Here is a 19420-nt window from a genome sequence, read left to right on the forward strand (position 1 = left end):
TTTTTTTTTGCATTTATTTCACTCATTTGACCATGGATGATCAGCTGAGTTTAGCATTTAAGTCACTCTCTGTTGTGGTTTAGGGCTGGGCTGGCCACTAAATCCTGGACAGATGCTCTCCATTAACCCCTCTCCCCTCCCTAGAAGGGAAGAGAAAAGAGAATAAGGGAGAGAGACTTTATGGGTTGGAAAATAAAACTAACAGGTTTAATAAAACAATAATACTAATACTACAGGATAATAATGTAAATAGGAAAATAATGGAATATCTACAGATATGTACAAATATATATACAAAACCAATATAAAGTCCTCTCCCCACCCTCCCCCCAATGATGATTATGTGACCAGAGGCTCTGCAAAGCCAGGCACTGGAAAAAACATCCCAGTCCGGACTCAGCAGCAGATGGGAGCAGGATGCAGGAACACGAGTCAGGATCAGAGGCAGATGAACCAGCGGGGTTCTGCTCAGACCTTGGCCATTGCAGGATCGAGACGGATGGAAGGGTCCAAGATGGAAGAAGGGTCAAGACCCTCGTGATCCCTTGGTTTTATACTGAGTATGACATGTGTGGGATGGAATACCTTGTTGGTCAGTTTTGGGTCCACTTTCCCCTCATAGGCGCAGACACGGTACCCATGGTGAGACAGTGGCCTTGAGATTATCAGTTGTAGCAGCACATACTGGAAAAACATGCTGCTAGTTTCAGCAAGTTCAGCCACTTAGAAGAGACTGAGCTGTAAAGTAAAATCATGAAATAGGAAATGAGTTCTATTAAGCTCAAACCAGGACACTCTCTCTCTCGCTGGTGTGTGTTTTGTGTGGATGTTTCTGGCTCATGGGCTTCAGATGTTTCTAGAATAACTCAGCTTTTCCTTATGTATCTCTACAATGGCCATGATTTAGTGTTTGTTTCATTTGTTTGCTTACCAGGGGAGTACCGACTTGTCCAACTGGGATGTACTGAATGATCATGTGGCTGAAGTAAGTGTGAAAGTATGTATCTTCAGTAAAAGATGCTGGTATCTATATTAAAGAAGACCATGAGAATTGGCGATTTCACTATTTTACAGTCTAAACCCATGCATACACATACTAGTTGCAAAATTGGTTGCTAAGATAATTGGTTTGAGTGAAATCACAGACCTTGTCCAGAGAAATTTTGAATGATGGTTTTAATTGAGAAGTAGGTTTATTATTTAATTGTTTAATGCATTTTTAAAAAAGTATTTAAAATAAAAGACAAGATACTGTCTCCTCTGTAAGCATGGTAACACTATGGCTCCTAAGAAACCGCAGGATTGATTGGAGCAGCTTCTCTCATTGCACTTGTTGTTGTTGTTGTTGTTGTTTTCCTGTTAAAGGCCATAGAATCTCAGGGTGTATTGAACGTTTATTTGAAATAACTGCTTACACTTGAACTTAATTTTAAGTCTAGAACTCTACGTTATTATTTTTCCTATCAAGGACTTTTCTCCAGTCAGCACATATGAATGTAAAAACTTTGTTTAATTTTGTTACTATTCTCCTCCATCTTACAAGTTGAAATGTATTTTAAATCCCAACGTGTGTCAAAATGACACTTTCCAACAATTACTTTTAAACTAGAATTTGCCCAGAATTTAAGCTTGAAGCTGACTTTATATTCAGAATAATCACAAAACAGAAATGATACATTGTTTTGGAGAATTAATATTTTTTTGTTTCTTTTATGAAGAAAGTTATGATAAATTCTGCTGCAGACTATGGTGAGCTTGATGCTAAGATGTATCAGGAGAGAATAACTGAGTTAGAGAACAGGCTTCTGGAGAAACAGGAGGCAGCCAAAAGACTCACTGCAAAGATGGACGAGCTACAGGAGCAACTTACCCAGCACAGTGACTCTGTGCAACTTCAGGTGTGTTTCATAGAATTGGATAATGCGGATATAAAATTGGATAGTAACTACTTAATTTTAATCCTAAAAATAGTTTTGAGACAAAACTCAAAGTAAGTGTAGATTTTTTTATGTTGAAAAGTACTTCACCTTGCTGACATGTGCTGCAAAAAGCTGTACTGAAGTTTTCCTTTCGCCGGTGTCCAGGACTTCGTATTGTTTGAATCCAGTGAGAGGAAACTTAAATTTGAAATGCTTCTATCTTTAGAGGGTTTTTATGAAATTCATAGTTAAATTCCTCTGCCGAGATATGGTTGAACGTGGATGTGGATACTTGTTTTCATTTAAGTTTTCTAACTCTACTGGGAAGTAAGCCTTTATGGAGAGCACCTGCAAGAACCACTGAGTATAGTTAATAATACATTGAGGTTAGGGCTCAGTGTGAAAACATGGGATGTATAGATATTTTTAAAGTCAGTGTTTATAGAAATAGTACATAGCAAGGTCATGCTGAAGAAGGGTGAGAAAAAAAGCCAAAACAGAAGTATTGTTCAAACTATCGAAAAGGAAGTACTTGCTGAAATGTCAGTGTTTCTGTGGATATGCCTGAAAACTGCTTCATGGATACAGCTAGGCTGTTTGTCAGATGTTCACATGGGATGGCATACACCACCATCACCCCGATGACTTTTTTTTCTTCCCCAGAGATCATTCACACTTTTTGAATTTTTGTGAATAATTGTGGCTTTTTTGGTTTTGGAATGGCTTGGGTTTTTGTTTGTTTTGTGTGGCTTTTTTGTTTGGCTAATGCTTTCACAAGCCTCAGAAGCTACAAGGCAACTCTCTGGCTATAACAAACTGTATCTATTTCAGTCTGGGAGTTTGTTGAGAAAGTCGATTTGTGTATTTCAGCATGTTGTCTGTGCAGAGATCCATGAGTTTTGGGGAGACAGTGTCTTCTGCATAAACAGCCGCTTTTTTACAGCTGTTGGTGTGATTTCACAATGTACAACAGCATCAAACTTGGCATATTTGTAAACCCTCTGTTAAGCTTTATTAAACTGACACGTATCTTCCTTTGTCCCAAAATATTAAAGAAAGTGTATGTTTAATTCCCTTTCTCTAACATTTCTATGTAAAGGTAAATTATCAGGTACTTCTGAAGAATAGTTACTTCCCCCTTTACATGTTGTTTTTCTCCTTTTAGGACTGGGAAACAGACTTTTCCAGTTGGTGTGAGAAATTAACTGGAAAAGTTTGTGTGATTAAGATAAAATAGGATTAATGTATCCCATCTCATTAGCTTTCTCCCACATGGCTTAAAAGAAGAGCTGACAGATAGGAAACAATTTAGGGGATACTAAACATTCATTATATTCTGTAGAAGACTTCTTTGCCTTTACATCAATAAAAGCTACAAAATTTTTAAGTAAAAATATGTATTTCATTACTGGTATCCTATCATTGGTTTAAAAAGTAACTTTTGATTAGCTTGTTTTTGCAAGTTTGTTAAAATTTAAGTGTAGCTATAGACTCTATCAGCTTTGCTTTAAGAAAATTTACTGGGTTTCTAATCTGTTGAGAATATTGTAATTTTAAAAGTGGACTTCTTGTGATCCATGTAGGAAACTACTGTTCAAGAGCAGAATGAAGTCATCAGGAAACTAACAGCCTGCCTTCAACAGACAAAGAAGGATCGGGATGACCTGCAGGGAGAGGCTTCATGTGTAGCTGCTCAGATCCACAGTTTACAACTTCAGCTACATCAGGTGTGCCACTCCTTCAGTTTTTGTGTCCTTACGAAGATAATAAGAACAGGTTTGGAATACAAATGTATAGCTCTTTATAGTTCAGTTTGTAATGCGGCTGTGAAAATTATTTCAGGGTGAGGCAGTTTTTTCCAGTTGCCAGGGAGAAGTCCTGGAGACATCCTTGTATTTTCCACTTGCCTGTGTAATGTTTGGGAGGTCGTTACTCTTCTTCGTCCATCAGTTTAGCCCCTGTTAGGGAATTTTACCCAATATTGTTAGTGGTTTGGGATCTTTACACAACAATCACTGTAATGATACGGGCTGACGTGTGGTCAGTTTTCCCTGCCTTTGCCAAAGAAAGCTCTGAGTGTATGCATGGGCAACTGTACCAGCTCAGCTGGTGTGCAGGAACTTGCTATGTTGAGATAGTGTGACTTGGCTCAAAAGAGGAGATTTAAAATAACCTGAAGACAGTTGATGCAACCCCTATGACACATAGGAACTTGCTTCAGTGCAATAAGTTGATCATGAATCTAGTCCCTGGATAAAGAGTTATACTACAGCCTTTCCTCTCCTTGGAGGAAAAAAAAAAGGACTTGATTCTTGTGACTGTTCTCTCTGAAGAGTTGTATCTTTGTTGTCTCAGGAGCCATTTCAGGTTTGCAAGATAAGAATTGGACTAGGAGGGATTACGTGTCTTAAATGTCTGGATAGGAAGGAGGTTTAAAAAAAAATGAAAAATTAAAATTGGGACTTATTGAAGTCTGCGGATTATCTTCAAGGAGTTGCTCATGCCCTGGAAAACAAATCCTCTGCCAGATGAAATTCTAACTTTGGAAAAGAACAAAAAATATTGCTTTCTATGTACAATTCTGACTGCTGTTGACAGAATATGGGGTAGTAGTGAAAATTACTCTGCAGATTATTGTTGGGATTTGCTCCATAAGCCATTGAAAGACAATGTTGAAGTCTTTAAATAGCACTTCAGGCATATTCTGAACAAGGCTAGTAATATGGTTCAAGTTGCTTGTGGAAGCATGTCAACTTTGGCAACAGATGAAGTACTAATCTTGTCTTAAATATTAACTTGATTTTAGCAAAGTCTTTAGAAAAAGGTTTTAAAACTGAATAAAACACATTTTATTTTACCCCTGCTGGGGTAAATGTTGATTTGTTGTTTATTTATTTTTTTTTTAATTTTGAGGGAGGTGGAGAGAAACAACAAACTTTAGTATTGAGCTGTGAATCCTTTGCAGAGAAGACTGATTTTGTTCATTGTCCTCTTACCAGTATGTCCAGTCCATTGGAAGTCCTGCTTTGTTTTGAGGGCTTCATAGAGATGAATTACCTAACATTCGTATTTTTGCAGTAAGTAATAGTATCTAAAAATCTGACAAGTGCTGTCTGACTTTTAGGGAGATTCTTTAGCATTGAGAAAGATGGAAGGTGAATCTGTAGTAAATTAATACCATATGGTTTATGCATACAGTGAAACCTGTGTTGGAGTTACTCAGATATAAACTTTCTTCTGATTATGAGGACCTTTGTGCTCAGGTTAATGAGATGCTGAGGAGTAAAAGTCCTGGGAAAACCCAAGTATTAGAAGCCCAGCAGCAGATGTCCTTGTTCCAGAACCGTCTCAAAGAGCAAAATGCACACTTGGAGATGCTGCGTCAGAAAGCACATGACCTGGAGGTACAGCTTGAGTCTTCTCAAAAGGTAAAAATTGTTTAAAGTGCCTTTGTATTTATGAGTTCGAGGTAGTGAGGTTTTCATTGTGACTGTGCGAGCCAAGGTAGTACTTTTTGGAGGAAGAATCTGCAATGAACATTTAATTTGTGCACGAGGTAACACTGATGCTTCAGGACTGAAACTGCACTTCAGTACAGAATTAAAAATCTGTTCTTCTTTAGGTAATGATACTCAGCTAAGGCAAAATAGCTGCTCACAGTTTAAGATTTTTTTATTTTCCTTTGAAATAACATTCAGTTCTGGCTCTCTAAAATTTGCTTATTTATTGTAATCACTCCATTGGTTTCTGTTGCAAAAGAGGAAAAAAGGTAACTCTGTTACTAAACTGTTGTGTAACATTAAGAGGTTTCCATCAGAAGCAGGTCCATCTGGTGGTTGTGAATCTGAGGCATGTGGAAGCATAACTGACAGAGGCTTGCAGTGAAGTGAATGTTTCTGATTGTTTTGTAAGCATATAACAGCAGTTTTGTGTGAATCTGAAACAGCTAAGTGAGAGTAAAAGTTAACTGTAGGTGTAACCATGCTTCAGACAAAGCAAAGTGAAAAGCTTCTGTGGGAATATTTTGATGTAATCATTTCAGAAACAAGAACTATGAATAAACAAACTCAGTTAAAGGTGAAAACACTTAACAGGTTTGGTTTTTTTTAATAATAGATATTTCAAATTTGGTGAGAACTCTGACCTACTGTAGTGACATGGTCATGAAAATGGTTTTTTTTTTTTTTTTTTTTTTTTTTGAAACAAAGTAACAGGGATTTTGATTACTAACATATATTTAAGTAACAGCTTAAAAGGTTTGATTTTTCTTTAAGCACATAACCAGCAATGCCATAGGCAGAAGCCTTAAACTTTTCAGCAAGTCAAATGAGTTAAAATTTGACGTGGCTGTTCTGTTGGCCCACTCCTGCCTGCAGGAAGTGTTTTCTCTGCGCAAATGGATGCGAAACGGAGATGTATCTGTAGCTCTGATTTTTTTTTTTCCTTAATTTATTTTTTTAAATTAAAATACCCAAAGTTTGAGACAGCCACTATGTTTTTTCTTTCTGGAGTCAGTGGCATACCATTTGTTATTGCTTGGACGATTTGGTTACCACATCTGAAGAATTTCAGTTGTAATTTCCACTCTCAAGGATGTGGTTAAAAATCCTTTTGCCTAGGCCAATGATCCACCCTGCACTTAGCAGTAAATATTATTTGTGAAGATATGTTAAGAACTTGAGGCTTAAGGAAAGTAAAGCATGTCATATTTCAATGGTATATTTCATATGTAATATTTATTTTTTAAGAATACCAAAGATAAAGGAAATCTGCTTTCCCAAATGGAAGAGGATATGAAGGATAAAATGCAACAGCTATACAAAAGCATAGGAGAAAAAGAACAACATGTTAAAAGTCTTCAGGACCTACTGACAGCAGAAAGATTTAGCTTGTCTATACTACAACATACTCTTTCTCTCCGGGACTCAGAAATAGCAGAATTAAAAAATGAAATAGCTTTATCAAAAATGAAAGAACAGCAACGTGTTGAAGAAGTGAAAATCCATCATGAAAAAGATACTTGCAGACAGTTGGAGATTTTGAGGGCTGAGCTGGAGAAGTGCCACAGAAGAGAGATTGCAGAAGCCAAGCAGGTATTTGAAGAAGAAATTATTTTAAAATATAAGAATGAACTTGAACAGTTAAAAAAAGAACTCTATGCTCTGAATTCTGAAGAACACATTCAGAATTTGAATGGCATAATTATTGACTTAAATAACAGTCTTTGTGAGTCTGAAATTACTAAGGAAAATTTGAGAAAGAAACTTGAAAACCAACAGGAAGACTTTCAGAGAGAAAAATCTGAAATTGAAACTAAATACAAAGATTTAATTGATGGTCTTAAGTCTCAACTTTCAGACTCAGAAGAGCAGGTCAAGGAAGCCCAGCGATACAAACAAGAAAACCAGTTCTTGAATGAAGATATTCAGAAGCTGAATTCTTTCATCCAGGAATTAAATGAAAAGCAACTTTATGAGGCTGAAAAAAGTATAGATGTAAGGCAAAAGTATGATGAAGGGGTTGTCTCAAATAGAAAACTAATGAAATTGAGGGAAAAACAGGTTTTACCAGAGGTGTCGCAGTTGCAGAGAACAGAGCTTGAGGAGATGTGGAATACACCGCAGCAGCTGCAAGGTGGAGATGAGGTAGTTCACGAAAAACTAGAGTTTCAGTGTGACTTGGGAGTACGCTCCTCAAGGGATCAATTAGAAGAAATTGAGGATTCAAAGATCACAGTTAATAATGAAAGCAGTGAAAGAGAGAACCTGTCTGAAGAACACTTGTCAGAACTAGGACTTTTCAGTGGTGATGAAGGCATATTGGCCAAGTATCTCATCTCCACAGAGGGACTGGAAGAGTCATATGCGTCCAGCACTTCTGAAGGTTATGCCATTGAAGAAGGTAGATGCAGTAGGTATGGATTAGACAGTAGTGCGCTTCTAGAACCCAGCAGAGATTCTATACCTCCTCCATTAAATGTTGATGTTGATGAAGAAACATGTCCTAGCAGTTTGGCTCAAGAGACATTTGAAGAGACTGAGGTGGGAGCAGAGGCCTTTGTTTCACTTTTCTCAGATAGCTCCCTGCAGCAAAACAAAATAAGTGGCTATGATGATGTAAAGGATGATGAGACTGCTTGTTTAGTAGAGGGATGTGTGGAGCTAACTGAACAGCTCCATGGGAAGGAGTCAGCCTTGAAGAAATCATACCAGGAGACCCAAGAAGCTTTTGGAAAATGGGAAAAAGTAATGGCTGAGCTCTCTCATATGCCTGTGGAACTGGATAAGGAATGTGAAACACGGATCCGTTGTGAAAAAGAACTCCTTCAAAAAACAGAGAAACAGAAAGAACTTGAAAACAAAAGAATGTTTCTAGTAAAGCAGCAGAGTGAGGATGGAGGTCCTGTAGAGCTTTCAACACAAGCATCAAAATCCTCTACCTGGCAAGAAATGGTAAAAGACCTCCAGGAGGAAAGGGAAATGTTGATGGTGCAGCTGCGAACTCAGGAGCAATTAGTGAAAGATGTTCAAGAGCAGAAAACAGCTTCTGATTCTGTAACAAGTGAAGTACAGTCTCTTTTTGGACGTCAGTTAGCTGCTTTGCAAAGTCAAAGGGATCAAATGCAAAGGCTGCTTGATGCTCAGAAGGTGAAAAACCAGACAATAGCAGAGCTGCTTGGTCAGAAAACCGTATCTGAAGAGACATTGCTAAAAGAACAGGAGTTGCTCAAACGTGAAATCAATAGCAAAGATCAAAATTTAGCACTCTTATTGAAGGAAAAAGCAGCCTTAGGAGAACAATTATCTGACGTGGAGGAGGATCTAAGAAAAGCAGAAAAAGCACTAGCAGAGAATGCTGACATCATTGAGGATCTTGAGAAAAGCATACATGAACTTAATGCTGAAGTGAAAAACCTCAAAGAAATACAGCAATTTGAAAGACTGGGATTTGAGGACAAGTTAAACTTCAGCAACCTAGAAATTAATAAACTTAATGCTGAAATAAAGGCAAAAAATACAGAATACAGTGAAAAAAAAAGCCAGCTGACTGAAGAAATTGCCCATTTGAAGAAGGTTTGTTTGGAGCTTGAGACTCGCTTGCAGGAGTCCTTTCAGTCTGCACAAGCTGCACAAGCTGATATAGTGAAACATTACAAAGAGGAAATGGATAAAATGGAGACTCAACACTTTGCTGAATTAACTAAAGTGAGTTTGACACACAAGAAAGAGGTAGGAAACCCTGATAATGGCAGGAGTCTTGAGATTTCATAATGCTTGGGTAGTTATTGCAAATGTTTGTATGCCTGTTTTCAGATAGAAGAATTAAATGCTGAAATAAAAGATAAAGTGGAAAAACAGCAGAAGTTGGAAGAAGAAAGAAAGGAACAGATTGTTTTAATAAAAAAGGTAAATGCTGTAATTTGGTTTATTTCAGAAAAATAAACTGATTTTGTGTTGTTTGTCATTTAAGCAATATAAATGTTTTGGAAAGGCAAAAACCTCTTGTTTTTTCCATGGTGTCTTTGATTTGGGGTTAGGAGGAAAGGAGAATTTTGGCTCAATAATTTCCTAGGGGGCTAGCTAACCATGTTTCGAAGAATGCTCTTTACCTGAGTATGTTCTGCAGGTACATGAGCGAGAACACGATCGTGAAATTGCTGAACTGATTACTAAACATGAAGAGGAAATGGAGAAGCTCCGTGCTGAACTAAATAAAAACCACCAGCACCTGTTGGATGAACTTCGGCAGCAAATGATAGCCACGCACAAAGCAGAGATTGAGCAGGCTCAGCTCCAATCACAGGTAAAAATAATGACACACAGTAATCACTGCAGTGGTTACATGGCTGTTGCAAAGAGAAGACTCTGATTTTAGTGCATATTATGTATGCACTTTTCTGTAGTGCTGCAGTTGAAGAATTAGGAATGTTCCCTTAGTGGGTAGTAGTAGATGTTTTTTCCAGGAGTTCTTTGGGATCCTCACTGCAATTATATTTTTAACATTAATTCTGAAGAAAACTGGATGCTTACATTGATAGGTTTAAGAGCAAACAAAAAAACCCCAAACAACCAAAAACATCAACAAAAAACCCACAAAAAAATCAACCAACAAGCAAAAGATAAACCAAGCCAAACAGACCTTGTCATTTTTCATGTCTTTAAGTTTAACGAGTAAATTTATAAAAATATTAAACCCTTCCCCCTTTTAAGTTATCCTACTATAATTATTCTATTGGTGTAATTAGGAATACTTTCATGGTAAACTTAAATACATAAACCTAACCTTTTCCTCTAAATGTTTACTGGGTTTTTGAACACTTACACTAAGTGCAAAGTGGAAACGGAAAGAATACGTCTAGTATTAGATTCAATTACGATATGTTGGTGCATTATTTATTGAAGAATTTAAAAGTTTGGTTGGTCTGTTCTAGCTGCCATTTGTAACTCGTGGATATTCCTCACATTTTCTTTTTTTTTTTTAGTAAGAGATGGTGAATTTTATTTCCACTTGTCCAATACAACTTCAGAATCTAGCTTTTTAACAAATTACAGCCAGTGTTGTAATGTTATGCAAATCTCATTGTAACAAAAGTCAGCTTATTTTCAGAGTTCTGTCCCTGCCATGAAGAAACACTCTTCAAGTACAGAGAGGCAAGACTTAAAGTGTTTAACAGTTAAAAGCAATTGAAACTGAAACTGGTCATGAAAAAAGTGAAGATATTTCATTAGGAGGGAGGGAAAAACTCTTTTTCTTCTCCATTACAGACGCTGCGGAGCCTTGAGTTGGAAGCTCTACGCCTAAGCTTAAATAACATGCACACCTCCCAGCTTGAGCTTACACAGTCTAATTTGAGAAAAGAAAAGGAAAATGCCCTTGTGGAGCTGCGGGAGATGCTCAATGATAAGCGTGCTCAAGAGGTAGCAATTCTGCAAAGCCGCCATCAGCTGGAGTGGGAGAAGATTAAAGAACAATATCTGAAGGAAAAAGAAGACCTTGAGTCAAAGTATCAGCAAGAGCTAGGTATTAAAGTTTGGGAATAATAGACCAGAAATTGAAACCCTCTCTGTGTTTTTCTTGTTTCATAAGTTCCTGTCTTGGTGTAGAGCTGCCCTTTTGAGTGACGACTGGTGTTACCTTGAATGTGGACAGTGGCTAGACTGGCATGTGCAAGAGTGCATGTTTTGTATATGGAAATGAAGTTGTCCAGGACCTAAGATTAACTTTTCTTTGACTATTTGAGTGTTTTGCGGCTACCTCTGTAAAATAGCATTATACCAAACTAGTTGTTTTCTGGAGGCATTAGACAGAACCCTCAAAGAATCTCATCCAAGTGAAGAGTAGAGCTCTTACCCTTTGTGTTTCTTAAGGGTTTTTATTGCCCTAAGTTAGCACTGACTACTATTGTGTTTCTGACAAGACCATAGAACTGTAGAATGGTCTGCGTTGGAAGGGACTTCCAACTCAGTCCAACCTGACCTTGAATGTTTCCAGCGGTGGGGCTTCTGCCACCTCTCTAGGCAGCTTGGGTTTCACCATCCTCACTGTAAAAATTTTCTTTCTTATATCTAGTCTGAATCTACCTTCTTTTAGTTTAAGTCCGTTACCCCATGCCTTATCACAGCAGGCCCTATTAAAAAGTTTGTCCCTATCTTTCTTACAGACTGGAAGGCTGCTACAAGGTCTCCCTGGAGCCTTCTCTTGTCCAGACTGAACAAACCCCTGCATTATCAGCCTTTCCTCATAGGAGAGGTGTTTCAGCCCTCTGATCACTTTTGTGGCCCTCCTCTTGACCAAATGAGGACCACAACGATGATCAGAGGACTGGAACAGGTAAATACAGAAACAAACATAAAATTCAGAAATGCTTCCTGGCTTGCCCTCTCAGTGGTTTCCAAAGAAGGATAAAGGAGTTAGAAAGGAACTGAAGGGCTCAGTGAGAACCTACAGCTGGGTGTCCTTTGAGATATGTTGAATATAAGACATCATTGTATTCTGACATCAGCAAGAAGAAAGCTGCACTTGATAGTACTGAAGGTCTGCTGATGGTGCTCTTGGCATTGTTTGAGATACTTGTCTCTTCCCAGATCAGGGCACCATTTTGGACCTGTGTGGCAGAACTTGAGAAGAACTTCTCTTCTGGAGAAGAGTGAGATTTGCAGCAATTCACTAAAAAGTTTAGGAACCATTCCGTTAGTTGCTCTTCCCTAAGAGGATGTTCTAGGACTGTGTCTTTCTGAACTGAAAGCCATGTGTTACCATCAGCAGTATAGTGAACCGATGGCATAGTGGCATTTGGGAGCAGGAGGAGGTCTGGTTGCAGTTCTTAAGATCAGTGCTGTTTGTGTGTTTTGGCAATGTAACTTACTATGAATGTAATCCTGGTGTGTGTTTTGGCGATGTAAGTTATTGTGAATGTAGCTACTTATGTGTGTTTGAATGTAGGAGCTGAGAAGGGGAACTTGGAATAAGGTGATGCAGGAGATCTTGTGGGGAGTTGTGGATACTGTTACCTGGGGGGCTAGGGGAAAGAGATTTCTCTTCAGAGAGGTGATGGTTGGGCATGACCCAACTGACTTGAGTGCTGTGAAGCTGGCTTGCTTGTAACTTAGATGATGTTTCTTCCTCTATTGGACCATTATCTGGGTAGATGGCACCTTTGAGTTTTTGAGTTAACATTTCCTGCTAGACGACTAGAAATAAGATCGTAAGCTAAAGCAATGGTACTTTGAAGCTGTGAGAAGGGGGCTGGTGGGCCTTTACAGGGTTCTTGCAGACCAAGGAAGGTGCTGAACAAGAAGTTGGAATGAATCTGAAGAGGAGCTGTAAGGGAAGAAGCCACTGGTGTCGGTAATAATTGAGTAGATAATAGCATCTGTCTTGCAGTCTGTTTCCCAGGCATTTTTAGAATGAATTTTCAGAGAGTTTTCTACTTCCTGCTGCTGCTGCCTGCTACTATTTTGTTGTGTCTCTGGAGATAGAGATGATTCAAACACTTAATAGTGACATGTAGTGAAATGCTGGCATCTAAAATGACATTGATAGGCATTTGAATTCATAACTTTAGGAATAAAGGTCTGGTTTGTAGATACATACTTTTTTTTTGTATCATGCTCTCCGTAGATTTAAGCAGACTTTCCTTTACTAATTAATCTGAACTTCACCTTCAGAGCTGTCATTGCAGTTGTAACTGCTAGATGCTTATTTACTAAAATGAAAGTGAATTATTGAGGTATAGCATAACAGCAGATTTGGACAGAACCCGGTGCTACCTGTTCAAGCCCTGAGTTTGATGCTGGAAATGGTAATCTCATCCATATTTCTGCTTCTCATTTAGTCACAACATTTTATGTAAGTTTATTAATAAGTAGTATTTTATTTCACAGTTGATCAGAGAAAGAAAATAGAATCGGAATTGGAAGAGACACATATCCAGGCATTAGAGGTACAAATTCTGTTCTTTATACAAGAAATAAATGCCTGTCAGTAAACTTGAGCTGGTAGAAGTCCTGTGTCTACTACACTAGTAGAGGACAAATAAATGGAGGCGAAAAAGAAGTACAAGTTTACTAAATATTTTTCCTTTAATAATGGGTGTCTTGCTCTCTTAGACTCTCAAAAGAGACTGGGAATTGGAGTCTGAGTTGCGTTTCAAAAGCACGTGTGAAGAGCTGTCTGGAAAACATCAGACTGAGATGTTGGAACTGCGGAAAACTCTGGAAATGGAAATAGAAAAAGTGAAAGCAGAGATGGGGCTTCTTTCTCTTGAAAATGAACAGTCTAAAAGTAAGTGCCATGGTCTGGGAAGCAGTTGTTTCTATTGAACAGTGACAAAGCTAAGTGATCTTAGAGCCTGTATAAAAAGCAAATACAAGATCCTTTTACTTAAAAACTGGGTTGATGGCATAAGACTGTCTAAACACCAGGATGTAAATCAAAAATTGTTTAAAGCCTAGTTAGCTGTGTAGCATTTTGACTTCCATAGAATGAGATGCACTATGGTTTCCTTCAAGTGTATTAAAAGGAGGTACTGGGTTTTTTGCCAGCTGAAAACCAGCTTTGGCAGTTACTGAATTAATCAAAATTCCAATTAATATCAGTAGAAGCTTCTTCTAACAAGAGAATTGAGTTTGGGTTGTGAACAGTTAAAGCTTGATGGAACAGTAGTTTTTTTGAAATGCAGTTCTGGAAGCGGTGTTTTTGAAACTACTCTAATTGGTGTTTTCCTTAACTTGAAAAATGAAATCTGGTCAACTGTTTGGTCAGCTACATCTGTTCATATCTTTTGCTGAGGGCTATGAAAAGTTTGTGTAGGTCTCAGAAATCCAACACATTTGTTGATCTAGTGGTTGACTGGCACAGTAGTGTCAGATTTGCTGTCAGTGATGGCATGCGAAGGAATGATGAGATGTGGCGTGCCATGAAGTGAAGAGAGATAGCTAGGCAGGTTGCCTGGCTTCTGAGGCACCATGCAGGTGAGAAACATGGGAAATAACACGCTCTCCAAAGAAAAGAAGCAGCAGTGTTAAGGGCTGGATGATGCTGGCTGGCAGGCAGCAAAACCAAGTTTGAGAAGTGAAGAGTAGCATTTTTGACCTGCCAAGGAACAATGCTTTCACAATGTTTGGGTCTCCTTTGGCTGCTGTGAGGACATGTCTGTAGCAATTGCTTGTTCTTCTCAGCCTACACTGACTTTACTAGGTTTCCCTGAACCTCCGTCATTGTGAGGATAACATGCATCTCTTGCAGCTCACTGTGGCTGAAATGCAGTCACCTAATCAGGGAGATGCAGGGAGAGCCTTTCTGGGAAGGTCGAGACTTGTTGACCAAATGAGGTAGTAGCAAGTGTACAGGGTTTAGAGAGTGCTCAGTGCCAAAACAGAGCCTACGTTGCACAAGCTTTCCTAGTCCTTCCTGTTCACCTCTTTTACTGCCTGCTCCCGAGTGTGGTCATAGGAGAAATTCTATGCTTGTAGGCCTTGAAGAAATGTTTGATTCCCTGTTCCAAGAGTGTGTTCTTCTAGTTCAGGATGCAGAGAGCAGATGGTCATCCCTCCAGCACTGCTGTTGGTTACCTCTTGACTAACAGTGTGGGATGCAGAGAACTGGTGGAGTTCCATTGTGTGGAAATGTTTGATTTTCAAGTACTTTACTATTCAGGTAGTTTTGTGGTTCTCTGTAAGTTAGCATTCTAGTCTAGAGACATGCGTAACATTTTCTTGCTCAAAAGTTGTACAGGTTATTCAGTAACCAGGGCGGTGGTGTAACAGAACTCATTTTTAATTGTAGTAAAATGTGTAGAACTGGAGAGGCAACACCAGTTAGCCATTACAAAGTTACAAGAACAGCTGCAGACTGAACATAACCAACTCCTAGAGGATGTGAAGATAAAAAGCAAAGAAAAAGAACAGAATCTTCAGAATGAGGTAAATAATATTTCTTTAATTGTTTTGAGTAGTTGATTACTCTCTATATAATATAACAAAATCTAGACCGTATACATATAATTTCAGTGACTTGATTGTGTTTAGGGATTTTATTGAAAAACGCATCTCAGAAAGTAGGTAAATACTCTGGGATTTTCTCTAGTGGTTCAAAATCTTCTGAATGTAATTGCCTTTGTGCCATTTGATGCCATTTCTTTCTCTGTATTTACATGTTTATTTTTCTGGTTCTTGTGTTCTGTTTTTATCTAGCTAATATTTTATTTTTGCCAGTGATGACAAATACAACATCAGGAACAAATTGCTCTCTCTTAGGGGAGTTGGTCTAATAGTTAAGCGCTACTCAGTATTTCTGGTAGCCTGGGTCAGGAGCTGAGAGTCTGTCTCTGAGTGTTTCCACCTATTTCTAGCAGAACTGGTTGTTGCTTATAAAATAAACAATAGGAACAAAATTGTTTTTAAAAGGGTTTTTTGTTTGTTGGTTTTTAAACCTGTTTAAAAGGTTTTGTTGGTTTTATTATTTTTTTTTCCTTAACAAATCTTCCGTAGCTGGAGAAACTTCAGGTCATGCATGAAGAACTCAAGACTCGGTCACAAGAAGAACTCAAGCAGCTTTGGTCTCAGCTCGACAGTACCCGAGCAAATCGGCAAGAGCTAAGTGGTACGTTCAAAACTGACACACTTTATTTTTTGCCTTTTTTTCATATAGAAGTACTCATTATTGACATGAAATAGTTTTAATCATGTACCAGAAACACATAGCTAAGTCACAGAATTGTCTGTGAGTTGTACCCTAGTGCTCGGTTTCTGACGTGAGAGGTGAGTCCGTGTCAGATTACTCATTGGTCCTGCAGTGTCAGAAATCATGGCATGGCTGTGGGTGAAATCTCTCTTGTTGTTTTCCTTTCTCTTCCCACTCTGTTCCTGCGAACTATAAAAATCTTTAGTGAAAACCAAACATTTTTCATTGCAACGTCTAATTAAATATAATGCAGTTAGAAAATGCTGGTCAATGCAATAACATGCTCTCATTTGTATTCAGTGTGGAAGTGAATACGAATTAAATTGAGAAAACTTAGTTGTTGGTAGGCAGTAAAGTGTGTGACTTTATTGTGACTGTCATATAGCTTCTTTTATTTGGAGATAATTAAGAGGTCAGTCTGCTTAAAACAAAGTCTTAAAAAGCAGAAATATTTTTAAACGGTGTGATTGGATTATGTCTTGAGGTACAGACGGCTTTTTTGCCCTTTCAGTTTTGAGGTGAGTTAAATAAAATGCTTTTTCATTGACAGTGAAATAGAGTTTCACCGTCTTCTGAAAGACTTAATTCTTAAAGATTGAAAAGGTTAAAGATGCCCATTTTAAAATAAAAGTATTCAGGTGATACTTCTGAAGTCAGAATGAATGATAACGTTTTCCTAGAAGGCTAAAAATAACCTCCTTTTTCCATAGTGATGCTTCAGTTTAAAAAATAAATAAATCGCCTAAGCCTACAAAGCAAAGAAACAGAAGGAAAACATGCACAGCAATTAAACATGAATGTTTTGTTTGTTTGTTTTTAAATTAGCCTTGTGTGTATCTGCATTAAACTTACAAAAAAGATTTTGGAGCCTGAGAGAATGATGACTGAATGAAATAAGACATTGTATGCTTTATGGACCTTAAGATTTCTGTTTCAGGGTTCACGTGTATTAAACACCGCCATCAGCTTTACAGTTCAGTGATCAGAGCTGACACATATTTGGTTGAAATGGAGTAGAACACATCTCGTGTGTGTGAGCAAACAGCTGTGTAATATCTGAAAGAAGGAATTTTGGAAAAATAAAAAAAGATAGAGACTATGATGTTAACCTTAACTGTGTCTATATTCACTTTTTATTGGGTCTGTGATATGTTATGTGGTGTTCTTTACTTATGCTATGGTAGTTGAAGCATATTACGTTTGCCTTTTTTTTTTTTTTGCAATTTTAGATTTTCTAAATAACTGTAGATAGATTTTGAAGTATAACAGGGTTTTGTGAGGGTGGCTTTTTGTTGTTTTTTTTGTCATAAATTGAATAAATTACTTTTCTATCTAGTCAGACTTTACCTTTGTCAGATCTGTTTTGATATTACAGAATTAGAGCAAACAGTACTTTAAAGTATTTACTGGAATTCTTTTATTTCCTCTCCGTAACCCTAATCTTTATTAACCTTTCAAATGTCTTTCCATGTTTCTAATCCTCACCTTCCCATTCTTTGGACCTTTTCTGTTTCTTCTTCATCTTGCTTGAGATGGTGAGACCAGAATGCAAGTCCATGGTCCAGGTGAGGATATATCTTTTGATGTGTGAGATCTGGTTTTTGTTTTGCTTTGCTTTTCTTCACGTGAGTGATCATTTGACAATGCATTTGGATTGGTTTGAAGACTCAGGGTGGTGGATTCAAAACACAGTGAGTGGACGATGGGATCGTGGCTCTGACTTGCCAATTCAAAACTGTTAAACCCTTTTCTGGGTTAATTTTGTGCCAGCAGACTTCGCTGGTTAGGCGAAACCTTGCTGTGCCAGATTGAACTTCCCTTGCCTATCTCACTGGCAGTGTTACTGCTTGTCACTTGATTCCTTTGGTCCCTGTGCTTGGCAACTGTCTCCTTTGGAAACAGGCTTGAGACATGTACTTCTTTTACTCTTTCTGTTTGCATGTTTGTTGAGAGAATTTTTCATACCAAGTGTGCATTTTCTGGTCTGCTACACTAAAACACACTGACAATCGGCTGTGTTGCTTCCTTGATGGCATCCTCTGTTTCCATAAATGTTCCTGAACTTTCTCTTCTTGCATAACTTAAGCAGATGCTTTTCTCCAAGTTCTTTCTTCCTGAAATGTAGTTCTATCTTCAGTTGATTTCTGTGGGGTTTCAGCTAACTTAAATCACCTGGGAAGTTGAGACATCTGGGAAACTTTTTAAATTCTCTCTTATGATTTTTGTCCTTTTTTTCCTACCCTTTTGCTTCCTAATACATGACCACTTCTTTAATACTGAATGTGGGGAAAAAAGCTCTCGGAGTTCATGAATACACTGCAGTGCTGGCTGCTACCCTTGTTTCAGGGAGTGAGGGCACCTCGCTGAACCAGCCCTGATCGCTGTTTTCTACTGCATTCTATTTTCATTATTTTATTTTTTTTTTTTGTTGGGTGGTTCTTTTTAATTCAATTAATTTAGCCTCTGCTTGAGCTAATCATGGCTAGCCAAACCATCACTAAAGTAATCCAGAATTGGTTTTTTATTCTTGTGATTTTGTTTTTCTACGTAGTTTGTGCTAAAGTAGTTCTTCCTGGAGTAAATTAAATGTTCTTGGCTAAATTAATGCTTCTGGTTGCTGCACCAAGAAGGTGTGGAGATAAAGCAATTGTGCAGGGCTCTGCATGTCTCTAGATGAGACCTGAAGTACAAGAGAACAAGGAAGGCTGCAGTCTGCTGGTAGTTTTGATTCTTGTCATGAGTATGGTTTCTCTGGATGCAATGTAAATGGAGAACATGGTTTTCTTATCATCTGAGGGAGGAATGTTTCACCTTTCAGAGGTTCATTTCCTTATGTAGCTTGTGAGGTTACGTTTTACTGCTGTCTCAAACTAAGATATGTCTCATCTTCAGAGAATGACTTAGCCTAAAGATATGTACTTCTGAGTACTTGTGTTGGTTTTACCTCCATTCCAGAGCTAAAAGAGCAGCTTCTGGCTCGGGCATCACGGGTGGAAGAAATAGAGCGTTTAAAACAAGAATTTGAACAGCAGTGTCAGCAAAGAAAGAGTGAGCATGAAACTGAATTGGAGCAACTGAGACTTTATTTTGAAAAGAAGTTAAGAGTCACTGAAGAAAACTACAGAGAAGAATTGACTTTGCTGCATCAGAGAATACAAGAACTGCAGGAATATTCGCTGTCGGAGTTGGAAGTGAGTCAAGATCAAGCATGGGACATCAGGTGATCTATCCTTTTCCTTTAATCTCGTGACAGAATGCATTGGTTTTTTTAATATAAAAGATGATGTTGGCTTTGAGCAACCTGGTCTAGTGGGAGG

The 19420-nt window shown here is 38.1% G+C and overlaps 1 protein-coding gene across 1 annotated transcript; it reads left to right on the forward strand.

The window, feature by feature from the left end:
- Nucleotides 1–934: 934 nt before the first annotated feature.
- LOC104535770 (pericentrin-like) lies at nt 935–19294 on the forward strand (the record flags this gene model as incomplete). Its single annotated transcript, XM_010189022.1, has 9 exons — nt 935–985; nt 1719–1898; nt 3503–3646; nt 5183–5347; nt 9546–9722; nt 10685–10940; nt 15207–15343; nt 15911–16022; nt 19059–19294. Coding segments are annotated over 9 exons (1458 nt in total), but the record flags the coding sequence as incomplete, so codon positions are not given.
- Nucleotides 19295–19420: the final 126 nt, after the last annotated feature.

The sequence above is a fragment of the Mesitornis unicolor genome, unplaced genomic scaffold (assembly GCF_000695765.1).
Source record: "Mesitornis unicolor isolate BGI_N332 unplaced genomic scaffold, ASM69576v1 scaffold5670, whole genome shotgun sequence".
NCBI lineage: Eukaryota > Metazoa > Chordata > Aves > Mesitornithiformes > Mesitornithidae > Mesitornis > Mesitornis unicolor.